Below are 15,686 nucleotides of genomic sequence, written 5' to 3' on the forward strand. Positions count from 1 at the left end.
TCTTCTTCCTTATAATAAATATTTAAATCTATGAAGTCCAATGAAACTATTGGATCGTTAATTCGATTCCGGTAGTGGAAACATATGTAACTAAGCAGATTAAAAACGGTAATAAAATATATTTTGCTCTACAATAGTATTGGGCACTTTTTCAGGGTTTTACCATTTACCATTTACTCATCTCGTGGCCAAATTAAATGTTGAAATGTTCATACCTTTGATTGTATGTGACGAAACTACATGAAAATTTCCAGGCTGTTTGAAGATTATAATACTATTCTATGGTTAAAATTTTATGACAATTGGTAAAAAAAAGAACCTATATTTTCAAACTAATAAAATTTTCCCAACTTTGCCTACATTTATATATATTGTGTCCTGGCAGGCAGCTTCCGTTTTTCTACTTCGGTTGTCTCCCTGTGGCTTTGCTAGGCCACTAATATATATAATGTGTTTGCAAACAAATTTGACCCTTTTTACTTGTTTATGTGTTCTTTTTCTTTTTTTTTTTTTTTCTACTTCTATTTTTTCTTTCTTTCTTAGCCCAGTCAGTCCGGAACAGTGCAAACACCGAGGTGCTGCTATTCAATTCGTTGTGATGGACCATGACTTTATGTTTCAAAACGATATCGGCGGAGAAGCCTACTTGCCTTTGAGTGAGATTCCTGGGGTGAGCGGCGGAGAAGTGACCGGATTCGAAGCCCTCAGCATTCTATCTATGCCACTGCTACATCCACGACATAAAGGTAAATGCAATTATCAAATTTAAATTGTTACTAGATTGGCTAGATACGACTATAACGACATTAAACGTGTTGTATCCACATATATAAGCATGGTGACAGATGGTGTGACTCATGGTTGCAATTAAACAAATCTAGATGGAAAAATCCAGTGTGGAACCTGCTTTAATGAGATGAGCGCAGAACAAAACTAACTACATATAAAGGCGGCTAGTAGATACCCCACACGTTGCTTAAAAATGTATGAGGACCTCCGTTTACTCCTTCTCCCAGCCCCAAACCCCATATTATCATCTTTATTCTTATTTTTTATTTCTACTATTCTCCATTTTTAAATCTCTCTGAAATTATCCGATTAAATATTATGTATATGATAACGATTAAGCGACATTTTTAAAAATAAAAATTAAATCATTGATATTGTATTTAAAATAATCAAAAATATGTAATAAATTTATGTTTATAATTCTATTCTTAAAAAAAAATGGCAAAAAACGACTGCACCTCTAGTTTATCTTTGTAATATTCATTACATTTCTTTTCTAATTGAATGCTACACGAAAAAAGGATAGCATTATTTTGGTAATCGACCCCCCTTAGCGAAAATCCAGGCTTCATTTTTAAACCAATTAATAAATATTGATTGCTCTCCTAATTTGTTATATTTTCAATATGCAATTTTAGTTTTTTGTCTGTGTCGTTTTCTCTCTTTTTTTTTCTTGTGAACGACTTTCAATAGACAAATTTTAATTAATTTTCCTTAAAATAAAATTGAATAATGTGTGTGTGTGTGTGCGTGTGTGTGTGCGTGTGTGTGTGTGTGTGTGTGTGTGTGTGTGTGTGTGTGTGTGTGTGTGTGTGTGTGTGTGTGCGTGTGTGTGTGCGTGTGTGTGTGTGTGTGTAATAAAACATTATTTATTTTTATTAGATTTGCCTACTTACTACTAAATGTCGAAGAATTAATTAAAATCCGGAAAATATTTCGGTTATTTTATAAACCTAGGAAATAATTGCCTCTAGTGAATCCAGGTGGAATTGAAAGAAAATTTCGATTAAGCAGGGAATAAGGATTCCAATCGATGTGAGACGACAAGAAAAACAAAACTACAGGTTTCGATCAACATCGGTAAACATTAATTTTATTGCAAACAATTATCCTCATTTTTCTTAGATGTTTCACAACGTTTCGGCCAACTATTCCTCTGTCCTTTGTCAGAGGTAACCGCGATGGGATAGGAACTCCGAATTACTCCCATCCATAGTTGATGTCGTCTCACCACGTTTTTGCCAAGTAAGCCTCTGGCCAGCCTTGAGTAGAATTGAAACCGCTATCTTCAGACAATTCTTACCTGGAACAAAAAAAAATCAACCTTGATTGCCCTTCAGGGCCCTTGGCGCAGTGAATAGAGACGTTGAATCTCTACGGTTCCAGGTAAGAATTCTCTGAAGATAGCAGTTTTAATCGTACCCAAAGCCGGCCGGTGGGTTACTTGGCAAAAACTTGGTGAAACAACAACAACTATGGATGGCAGTGATTGCTGCGAATGCAGTAAGGAGATTCAGTGTTCCTATCCCGTCACGGTTACTCCATGACAAAGGCCAGAGGAATAGTTGACCGAAACGTCAGGAAACAGCATCTAAGAAAGAAGAGGATAATAGTGTGCAATAAAAAAATTAATAAATAATATTTATCTCAATAATAAATAATATTAATTTCAATAATAAATAATATTCATTTGAATAATAAATAATATTCATTTCAATAATAAATAATATTCATCTCAATAATAAATAATATTCATTTCAATAATAAATAATATTCGTCTCAAGATTAAATAATATTCATCTCAATAATAAATAATATTCATCTCAATAATAAATAATAGTCATCTCAATAATAAATAATATTCATCTCAATAATAAATAATATTCATCTCAATAATAAATAATATTCATTTCAATAATAAATAATATTCATCTCAATAATAAATAATATTCATTTCAATAATAAATAATATTCATCTCAATAATAAATAATATTCATCTCAATAATAAATAATATTCATCTCAATAATAAATAATAGTCATCTCAATAATAAATAATATTTATCGCAATAATAAATAATAGTCATCTCAATAATAAATAATATTCATCTCAATAATAATTAATATTCATCTTTCATCTCAATATGAATAATAGTAATCTCAATATTAAATAATATTCATCTCAATAATAAATAATATTCATTTCAATAATAAATAATATTCGTCTCAAGATTAAATAATATTCATCTCAATAATAAATAATATTCATCTCAATAATGAATAATATTCCTCTCAATATTAAATAATATTCATCTCAATAATAAATAATATTCATCTCAATAATAAATAATATTCATTTCAATAATAAATAATATTCGTCTCAAGATTAAATAATATTCATCTCAATAATAAATAATATTCATCTCAATAATAATTAATATTCATCTTTCATCTCAATATGAATAATAGTAATCTCAATATTAAATAATATTCATCTCAATAATAAATAATATTCATTTCAATAATAAATAATATTCGTCTCAAGATTAAATAATATTCATCTCAATAATAAATAATATTCATCTCAATAATGAATAATATTCCTCTCAATATTAAATAATATTCATCTCAATAATAAATAATATTCATCTCAATAATAATTAATATTTATCTCAATAATAAATAATATTAATCTTTCATCTCAATAATTAATAATATTAATCTCAAAAATAAATAATATTCATCTCAATAATAAAAAATATTCATCTCAAAATTAAATAATATTCATCTCAATATAACATAATATTCATCTTTAATCTCAATAATTACTACTATTCTTCTCAATAATAAATAATCTCTTCATCTCAATAATAAATAATATTCACCTCAATAATAAATAATATTAATATTTCATCTCGATAATAAATAATATTCATCTCGATAATAAATAATATTCATCTCAATAATAAATAATATTCATCTTTCATCTCAATAATGAATAATATTCTTCTGAGTAGTAAATGATATTCATCTCAATAATAAATAATATTCATCTGAATAATAAATAATATTCATCTCAATAATGAATTATATTCATCTCAACGATACATAATATTAATCTCAATAATGAATAATATTCATTTCAATAATAAATAATATTCATCTTTAATCTCAACAATAAACAATATTCATCTAAATACTACGGAATATTCATATCAATAGTATCATAATAATGAATAATATTCATCTCAATAATAAATAATATAAACATCAATAATAAATAATGTTCTCCTCCATAGTGAATAATAGTCATCTTTCATCTCAGTAATAAATAATATTCATCTCAATAATAAGAATTATTCATCTGAATAATAAATAATATTTATCTCGAAAATAAATAATAGTCATCTCAATCATAAATAATATTCATCTTTCATCTCAATAATAAATAATATTCATCTTTCATCTCAATAATAAATAATATTCATCTCAATAATAAATAATAGTACTCTCAATAATAAATAATATTCATATCAATAATGAATAATGTTTATCTCCCATCTCAATAATGAATAATATTCTTCTCAATAATAAATAATGTTTATCTCAATAATAAATAATATCCATCTCAATAATAAATAATATTCATCTCAATAATGAATAATATACGTCTCAATCATGAACAATATTCATCTCAATAATAAATAATATTCATCTCAATAATAAATAATATTCATCTCAATAAAAAATAATGTTCATCTCAATAATGAATAATATTAATCTCAATAATAATTGATATTCATCTCAATAATAAATAATATTCATATTTCATCTCAATATTAAATATTATTCATCTCAATAATAAATAATATTCATCTCAATAAAAAATAATATTCATCTCAATAAAAAATAATATTCATCTCAATAATAAATAATATTCATCTCAATAAAAAATAATATTCATCTCAATAATAAATAATATTCATTTCAATAATAAATAATATTCATCTCAATAATAAATAATATTCATCTCAATAATAAATAATATTCATTTCAATAATAAATAATATTCATCTCAATAATAAATAATATTCATCTCAATAATAAATAATATTCATCTCAATAATAAATAATATTCATCTCAATAAAAAATAATATTCATCTCAATAATAAATAATATTCATTTCAATAATAAATAATATTCATCTCAATAATAAATAATATTCATCTCAATAATGAATAACATTCGTCTCAATAATAAATAATATTCATATTTCATCTCAATATTAAATTTATCTCAATCATAAACAATATTCCTCTCTATAATAAATAATATTCATCTCAATAAAAAATAATATTCATTTCAATAATAAAAAATATTCATCTCAATAATAAATAATATTCATTTCAATAATAAAAAATATTCATCTCAATAATAAATAATATTCATCTCAATAATAAATAATATTCATCTCAATAATAAATAATATTCATCTCAATAATTAATAATATTCATTTCAATAATAAATAATATTTATCTCAATCATAAACAATATTCCTCTCTATAATAAATAATATTTATCTCTATAATAAATAATATTTATCTCAATAATAAATAATATGCATCTCAATAATAAATAATATTCATTTCAATAATAAATAATATTCATTTCAATAATAAATAATATTCATCTCAATAAAAAATAATATTCATCTCAATAATAAAAAATATTCATCTCAATAATAAATAATATTCATTTCAATAATAAAAAATATTCATCTCAATAATAAATAATATTCATTTCAATAATAAATAATATTCATCTCAATAAAAAATAATATTCATCTCAATAATAAATAATATTCATCTCAATAATAAATAATATTCATCTCAATAATAAAAAATATTCATCTCAATAATAAATAATATTCATCTCAATAATAAATAATATTCATCTCAATAATAAATAATATTCATCTCAATAATAAATAATATGCATCTCAATAATTAATAATATTCATTTCAATAATGAATAATATTCATCTTAATAATAAATAATATTCATCTCTATAATAAATAATATTCATCTCAATAATAAATAATATTCATTTCAATAATTAATAATATTCATCTCAATAATAAATAATATTCATCTCAATAATAAATAATATTCATCTCTATAATAAATAATATTCATCTCAATAATAAATAATATTCATTTCAATAATTAATAATATTCATCTCAATAATAAATAATAATCATTTCAATAATAAATAATATTCATGTCAATAATAAATAATATTCATCTCAATAATAAATAATATTCATCTCAATAATAAATAATATGCATCTCAATAATAAATAATATTCATCTCAATAATTAATAATATTCATTTCAATCATGAACAATATTCATCTCTATAATAAATAATATTCATCTCAATAATAAATAATATTCATCTCAATAATAAATAATATTCATCTCAATAATAAATAATATGCATCTCAATAATTAATAATATTCATTTCAATAATAAATAATATTCATCTCAATAATAATATTCATCTCAATAATAAATAATATTCATCTCAATAATAATATTCATTTCAATAATAAATAACATTCATCTCAATAATAAATAATATTCATCTCAATTATAAATAATATTCATCTCAATAATAAATAATATGCATCTCAATAATAAATAATATTCATCTCAATAATTAATAATATTCATTTCAATCATGAACAATATTCATCTCTATAATAAATAATATTCATCTCAATAATAAATAATATTCATCTCAATAATAAATAATATTCATCTCAATAATAAATAATATGCATCTCAATAATTAATAATATTCATTTCAATAATAAATAATATTCATCTCAATAATAATATTCATCTCAATAATAAATAATATTCATCTCAATAATAATATTCATTTCAATAATAAATAACATTCATCTCAATAATAAATAATATTCATCTCAATTATAAATAATATTCATTTCAATAATAAATAATATTCATTTCAATAATAAATAACATTCATCTCAATAATAAATAATATTCATCTCAATAATGAATAATATTCATGTCAATAATGAATAATATTCATCTCAATAATAATATTCATCTCAATAATAAATAATATTCATCTCAATAATAAATAATATTCATCTCAATAATGAATAATATTCATTTCAATAATGAATAATAGTCATCTCACCCCGGACCTCTCCATAGAAGAGCGCACATGTGTACCATCGCCAAACTTAATGGAAATGCTGACATTCTGCATAGAAACAACCTACTTCAGAATGGGTACTGACCTATATCGACAAGAGGAGGGACTAGCTATGGGCTCGCCATTATCACCAGTGATGGCGAATATATACATGGAATACTTCGAAGACATGGCCTTAGGTTCAGCTCCCTTAAAACCAACCATGTGGCTAAGATACGTTGATGACACCTTCATACTCTGGCCCCATCAGGAAGACATCCAGGCTCTCCTAGACCATGTGAACTCAATAAGACCATCGATACAGTTCACAATGGAGAAAGAAAAAGATAACCAACTGGCCTTCCTTGATATACTCATATCACGCACAGAGCATGGGTTTAAGACATCCGTATATCGCAAGCCTACCTTCACCGGACAATAACAAACTTCAACTCCCATCACCCATACAGTATCAAACATGGAATCGCACGCTGCTTACAACATCGAGCAGAGACAATAAGTAGCGACACCATTACATACCACCAAGAAATGGTCAGGTTGAAGAATACCCTCCGTCGTAACAACTACCCCGATAGCATACTATCCACCAGACATGTTAATAGTATAAGAGAGGAGAATGAAACCCAAAAACCTCCAACGGTCTGCCTACCATACATACGAGGCATCTCCGAAAAGATTCAGAGAATATGTGCCCCCTACAACATCAGGACGGTATTCAAGAGCGAGTCAACACTCAGACGACACCTGGTATGAGTGAAGCCCCGCATGGATGAGAACATGACCAAAAACTGCATATACTCCATCGCATGCAGTTGCAGAAAGGTTTACAAGGGTGAAACATGCCGCCCCCTTAAAGTAAGGGTGGAAGAACACCGAAAAGCGGTAACTAAAGAGGAGACGGAAAAATCGGGTATAGCCAACCATGTCTGGATGGAGAGGGGGGATCATCGCCCCCTATGGGATGAAGTAAAAATAATAAACAGAGAGACCCACTGGAAAGTGAGAAAACTTAAAGAAACAGCTCACATGCTTGGACATAACAACCTACTGAGCAAACCAAGCATAGAGCTGAATGCAATTTGGACACCTCTGATAGAGAGAGAAAACCTTGAATAACAACATAGGTTTAACATTAACAAAAACCAACTAAGAATTGTCCTAGTGACATATGGCCGAGTGATCCTAGACGTTGTATCAAAGTTTACAGTTACCCAAAGGTGCTGAGTTCAATCCTGAACGAAGGCAGTGAAAAAGTAACATTGAAAAACAGAGAATCAGCAACTATGTCCCAAAGCCTAGCTGGAATCCGAACACGGTACCCCCATAATAATAATAAAGGGTTGGGTTCGAGACTCCTAACAAACCGTTCACCTGACGAAGGCCGGAGGGCAAAACGGCCGAAACGTTGTGACAATAACAACCAAGATGAGGAAGTCAGTCCGACAATCACAATCCATGAAAACAACTCATCTCAAAAATACAGACAATTACTATTACAAAAGTAACTGGAAAAAGTTATTTCTGATTTAATTACAAAATGCCCTGGAAATATCACTTCTGATTAATTATAAAATGCCCTGGAAAATGTCCGTTCTGATTTTTTTTTGTTGTTTTGTTTTGCCTCCCCACTTGCAGAACTGGACATGAGGTCGGTTTTAAATTTAGGGGGGAAACCAGCTCCCCAAAAGGGGCACCCTGGTCAATAATAAAAATAAAAATTTTATCAGTAATGAAGGATCTCTCCTCCATTAACTAAGACCAAAAAGGGGGGGTTATTTGACTGGAATGCTAAAACTGATACTACACTCAGAAATTTATGTTGAAGCAATGGTTGCCTAATACCTAACGGTTTTAATGTTTTTATGTAATACTTTTGAAAAACTGCTGAAACAGTTTATGATTTAAATATTACTTTATTTCAAGTATATTTTAAGCAGTGGGTTACGAGATATGAAGTCAGTCCCGGAAATTACTCAAACCGTTTACGATTTAAACATTACTTTATTTCATGTATATTTTTAACAGTGGGGTGGGTGGGGGATATTCAACCAGTCCCGAAAATGGGTGAAACCGTTTACGCATTACACATTACTTTATTTAATGTATATTTTTAACTTTGGGGTGGGAAATATGAAGTCGGTTCCGGAAATGGCTGCAACCATTTACGTCTTGGACATTACTTTATTTAATGCATATTTTTAACAGTAGGATGGGAGATAAGAAGTCGATCCCGGAAATGGCTGAAAAAGTTTACGATTTATACATTACTTTATTTCATGTATATTTTCAACAGTGGGTTGGGGATTATAAGTCAGTTCCAGAAATGGCTGAAACAGTATACTATTTAGACATTACATTATTTCATGTATATTTTTAACAGTGGTTTGGGGATATACAGTGAGTCCCGGAAATGGATGAAACAGTTTACGATTAAAACATTACTTTATTTAATGTATATTTTCAACAGTAGGGTGGCGGATATGAAGTCAGTCACGGGATTGAATGAGATGTGCAAATATATATCAGAAAGCGTCGCCCAGTATTGAATGAGATAGGTGGAAAACATATAGTAGCCAAATACCCAGCGTCGCACGGGATCGAATGAGATAGTTGAACAATATATATTAGCAGCATATGCGGCGTCACCCGGGGAAACATATATATACTATGAGAATACCCAGAATTGATTGATTTGTTTGTAATGAAATAATCAGCCCAAGCAATATATCAAAGTTATTATTTAAATAAGGGGAAGCGACATAGTGGGTTTAAGTTATGAAAATTATTGTCGAAAGTAGTAACATATCCAAGAATTATGAAAAATGATGAAATGTGAGTTAATTGATTGGTGTGTTTGTAATGAAATAATAAGCCCAGACAATATATCAAAGTTCTTATATTAGTAGGAGGGGGGCATAATGTGTGTTTTTAATTATAAAAAAGTGATTGCCGCAATTAGTAACATATCCAAGAATTATGAAAAATGATGAAATGTGAGTTATTTGATTGATGTGTTCCTAATGAAATAAGCAGCCCAGCAAATATATCAAAGTTATTATTTTAGTAAGGAGAAGGCTATAAGGTGTGTTAAATTTATGAGAATTATTGTCGAAATTAGTAACATATCCAAAAATTATGAAAAATGATAATATATGATTTAATGAATTAGTGTGTTTGCAATGAAATAATTAGACCAGACAATATATCAAAGTTATTATTTTAGTAAAGCGGCCGATGATGTGGGTTAAACCGATGAAAAATGATTGTCGAAATTAGTAACATATCCAAGAATTACGAAAAATGACGAAATGTGAGTTAATTGATTAGTGTGTTTGAAATTAAATAATCAGCCCAGAAAATATATCAAAGTTATTATTTTAGTAGTGTGGGGTTATTAATTTGAGCAAAAAATATAAAAAAGTGATTGTCGAAATTAGTAACATATCCGAGAATTATGAAAAATTAGGAAATGTAAATTAATAAATAGTTGTGCTTTTTATTAAATAATCGGCCCAGACAATATATCAAAGTTATATTTTAGTAAGAGAGGGCGATGAGTATGGTTTACATTATAAAAAATATTGTTGAAATTAGTAAGATATCCAAGAATAACGAAACATGATGAAATGTGAGTTAATTGATGTGTGTGTTTATAATAAAATAATCAGCCCAGACAATACATCAGTAGTATTATTTAAGTAAGGGGAAAGGCAATAAGGAGGGCTAAAATTATGAAAAATTATTGTCAAAATTAGTAACATATCCAAGAATTACGAAAAATGATGAAATGTTGGTTGATTGATTGGTGTGTTTGTAATGAAATAATCAGCCCAGACAATATATGAAAGTTATTATTTTAGTAAAGGAGGGCGATAGAGATGGTTTTAATTACAAAAAATCATGGTCGAAAGTAGTAACATATCCAAGAATTATGAAAAATTATGAAATGTGAGTTTATTGATTGGTGTGTTTATAATAAAATAATCAGTCCAGACAATATATCAAAGTTATTATGTTAGTAAGAGAGGGCGATAAGGATGGTTTTAATTATGGAAAATGATAATATGTGATTTTATGCAATAATGAGTGTGCAATGAACTAATCAGACCAGACAATATATCAAAGTTATTATTTTAGTACGGGGGAAGGCGTGATGGCGACGGTTTAAATGATAAAAAATGATTGTTGAAATTAGTAACATATCCAAGAATGATGAAAAATAATTAAATGTGAGTTAATTGATTAGTGTGCTGTAATGAAAAAATCAACCCAGACAATATATCAAAATTATTATTTTAGTAAGGGGAAGCTATAAGGTATGTTTAACTTATGAAAAATGATTGTTGAAATTAGGGAACATATAAAAAAATTATGAAAAATGATGAAATGTGAGTTAATTTATTGGTGTGTTTGAAATAAAAAAAATCAGCCTAGACAATCAAAGTTATTATTTAGTAAAGAGGGAGGTGCAGAAAATATGGGTTAAAATTATGAAAAATTATTGTCGAAATAAGTAACATATCCAAGAATTAAGAAAAATGATGAAATGTGATTTCATGCATTAGTGTGTTTGTAATGAAATAATAAACCCAGACAATATTTCAAAGTTATTATTTTATTAAGGAGGTGGGAGATAATGTGGGTACAAATTATGAAAAATTATCGTCCAAATTAGTAATATATCCAAGAATTATGAGAAATGATGAAATGGAGGTTAATTGAGTTGTTTATTTGAAATGAAATAAGCAGCCCAGCAAATATATCAAAGTTATTATTTTAGTAAGGTTGGTCGATAATGTTGCTTAAAAATATTTAAAAAATATTGTCGAAATTAGTAACATATCTAAGAATTAAAAATTATGAAATGTGAATTAATTGATGTGTGTGTGTTTGTAATGAAATAATCAGCCTATACAATATATCAAAGTTATTATTTTAGTAAGGTGTGCGAAATGGTGAGTTACAAATGATGAAAAATTATTGACATAATTACATATGAAAAATTCCGCTGTGGAATTCCCACAGGTCCCGCTAGTAATAAATAATATTCATCTCAATAATGAATAATATTTATCTCAATAATGAATTCAATTAAAATAATATAAACATAAGTTTAACTTTGATATTCACACACGCACAACAAATATAACAGACTTGTTTGGATGGCATGAGCACCATAGCGTCATATTTGTTTTTATTTTGACATAAGTGCTCAGCACAACTTACGTTCCATACTTAAAACACAGTTTAAAATCAGTTCAAACACTAAAACCTTATCTAGGTAGGTAGAAGAGTAATTTAACTTGCTTTGGTAATATTTATTTGTTATATATTTGCTTTTAATCACTTTTTTCGTATCTTGGTAAAACAAACTCGTTCATGTAGATTCTCTAACTTTCTTTTTATAGGGAACATGCAAACATCATACAAAAACAAACACATAGACATTGAGTTTGTATAAAGATACTAGCAGTTCGGTCCGGCTTTGCTCGGGCCCTATGTACTGTTCATAACATTATGTCTATATGTATATATACATTTAAAAGTTTGACTCGTGTCCAGGTAATCTACATCTAAAATTTCAAGTGTTTAGGCCCAAAATTGGCGTAGGAGTTTGGTAGAGACTTTCAACTTTGACCTCTTGGCAGCCAAAATTTCGCTCAAAACTAATTAAAAAGCTTGTTGTATGTGTGAATACCCTTTAAGTAAAATTTCAAATGTTTAGACCCAAAATTGGCTGAACAGTTTGCTAGAGATCACAAAGGTAAAATCTTTTGAACTTTGACCCCTTGGCAGCCAAATTTTCGACCAAAAGCCGATTAAAAAGCTTTCTCTATGTCTGAATACACTTTATGTAAAATTCAAATCTTTAGACTAAAAATTGGCTGAGTAATTTGGTAGAGAGCACAGAGGTCAAATTTTTTTAACGTTGATCCCAATTTTGACCCCTTAACATTTATTGTTTTGGGCTAAAATCAAATGAAAATGTTTGATCCATATCCAAATAATCTATATCTAAAATTTTAAGTATTTAGACCCAAATTTGGAAGAGGAGTTTGATAGAGTTTTCAAAAGTCAAATCTTGGAACTTTGACCCTTTGACAGCCAAATTTCTGGCCGAAAACAGATTAAAAAGATTTTCCCAAATCTCAATACACCTTATGCCAAATCTTGAGTCTGTAGATTGGAAATTAACAGGGTAGTTTGGTAGGGAAATGTGCACACGCAGACACACACACACAGTGACAATTTCACTTTTTTTTAACTGTCTTTTATTGATTTATGCGTATTGGGCGCATAAATCAATAAAAAACAATTATTACTAACTGACATCGTGGAAATTCCACAATGATTTATATATCAATCTGTATAATTTACTGTTTTGTTTTGAAATCTCCTATATATAATATTTTCATTGCAGAAAATCCCCTCTGGACCAAAGTATCGTAGGTTTGCAACAACATATGCCACATACAAATTTATTGTGTCTACACTATTAGCCACTCTATTATGTAAATTTACAACGCCATGTGATCGCAACCATCTTTAGAGGAAGTATTTCCTATTTTTCTCCCTAAATATCAAGTCCTACCATCGCTACCAGTTGACACTGTGTACAACTTTACGTTTTCCTACGCTGTTACTACTGCACTGCTCTTAAATGCTTATTACCTACACAGAAATCTTTCTGTTTTCCAAAGTATATTTACTAAAATCTCCCTTGACACCGTCCGTCCATTCCCATTGGCTAGTATCCTCTTCTTCATTAACGAACGATTACTCAAACTGAAACGTAGCGTCACTATATGCACTTTCTGTTACGTTAGTACGATACCACTTCTCTGTGGACAAATAATTATATAAAAATTACTACATATATATACATATATATCCCATTTATATTTCTTAATTCTTGTATTTCCAATCCACTTATGTTTTTTCCTTTTTTTTATTTCCCCCGTTCGTGCGACTCTCTGTTTGTGTGCGTTTGTTTTTGATGTGCTAACGTCTCAAAACACAAACACGCCTTATTCGTACGCATGTACGTTGTTCTGTGTGCGTACATTCTTTTCTAAACCCTAACAACATTTTGGTTGTAAAATAAATTGCTAAAAAAAATAACATACATAATATTACATGACACCTTGCAACTATTCGATCCAAAAACATTATGCGTGCGTGTGTGTGTGTGTGTGTGTGTGTGTGTGTGTGTGTGTGTGTGTGTGTGTGTGTGTGTGTGTGTGTGTGTGTGTGTGTGTGTGTGTGTGTGTGTGTGTGTTATGTCTTTTTGGGGGAAATGTGTTGTGTCTTTTTTGGGGAATGTAAACACGCACAAAAACCGACACGCTACTATCCACCACACCCCCAAAAAGCAGCCCTGATATAAAAATAAAAATAAAAAAATAAACATTTACGGGTAGCAATATTTATTTTTCAGGTGAGACGCTATTATCGACTCTTACCGGATGTTATGTTAGTTTTGTTTCTCTTTACTATTTCTTCTATGACATTTCTTCTTTTATATTATTCACCAAATAACTAGACTTAACCTTTAACGTAAATTACATTGACCAGGGAAAATTGTTTTTACCACGTTTGCTAGATATGCACACACGTTAACTTTGTTTTTATTTTATTTATTTATTCATTTTTTACATTTTTTTAATTAAAAAAAAAAATTTATTGGGGGGGGTAAATTTTCACATTAGCTTCACCTCTGCAATTTCCTTTAAATGATGACTTTTAAAGGTTTGCGACACTGCCACCCCACAAGTTTTAGTTCTTATAGCATTTGCATTTCTTACTTATAGCAATTTATTTTAAAAACAATATTCTCTGTCTTTTTACAATCAAAATAACTATGAGGTAAATAAAACGAATGTAACTTTTTGAAATGAATTTATTTAAAATCGCTTTAATCGAGGGGTTTTGATTTTGGAACAATTCATTTTAATATGTTTTACTTTAGCAACATTAAAGTAATCATCTATCTGAAAATAATTATCCATTGGTGATCAGACATATGATTTATGCGTATGAAAGGTGATCAACACGATGTGACTTAGTGTTTTATTATATCGATTATCATTTTCTATTTTTAGAGAGGGGAACATTCAATGTGCTGAAAGGAAGGACATGGGACAAAGAAGCTCAAGATTTTGTGAAGAGACGGATCAAGATGGAAGACCAAGCTTCATGAGAAAGACGACTGGCAGAAACAATTTTGATGAAACAGTTATACACCGAAACTTGCCTCCATCCTCAATTTGAAACCCTCTCTCTTTTATTGTTGTTGATATTGGTTTTACCATCCCATTTGCAATAATCATTAATGTTGTCCTCCTCAACTTCTAATCGTTAAAACCTCTGAGAAAAAATGCATATATATATATATATATATATATATATATATATATATATATATATATATATATATATATATATATATATATATATTCTTCTTCGCTGCCTCGACTTCCCTGCCAATGACATGGATACTTTCCAACCAGTCCAACATGGCTGTCAATAATAATGGCAAATCAAGAAATATCACCATCATCTTTATCATTATAACGACTACATCGTGTTACCTGCAAATGAAACAAGTTTAACTACAATTTTAAAATGTTCAACTTTAAAA

The 15,686-nt window shown here is 28.3% G+C and overlaps 1 protein-coding gene across 1 annotated transcript in view; it reads left to right on the plus strand.

Annotated features, from left to right (window-relative positions):
* LOC145259891 (BAI1-associated protein 3-like) overlaps window positions 1–15,409 on the plus strand; it is a 2,054,292-nt gene extending 2,038,883 nt beyond the window's left edge. The window contains exons 33-34 of the mRNA XM_080117785.1: window positions 544–746; window positions 15,148–15,409. Of these exons, the coding sequence (XP_079973911.1) occupies window positions 544–746; window positions 15,148–15,245 (301 nt within the window). The 3' untranslated portion in view covers window positions 15,246–15,409. The remainder of the gene's footprint in view (window positions 1–543; window positions 747–15,147) is intronic.
* The last annotated feature ends 277 nt before the right edge of the window (window positions 15,410–15,686 follow it).

The sequence above is a fragment of the Euprymna scolopes genome, chromosome 35, assembly GCF_053919585.1.
Source record: "Euprymna scolopes isolate OS-2025 chromosome 35, ASM5391958v1, whole genome shotgun sequence".
Taxonomy (NCBI): domain Eukaryota; kingdom Metazoa; phylum Mollusca; class Cephalopoda; order Sepiida; family Sepiolidae; genus Euprymna; species Euprymna scolopes.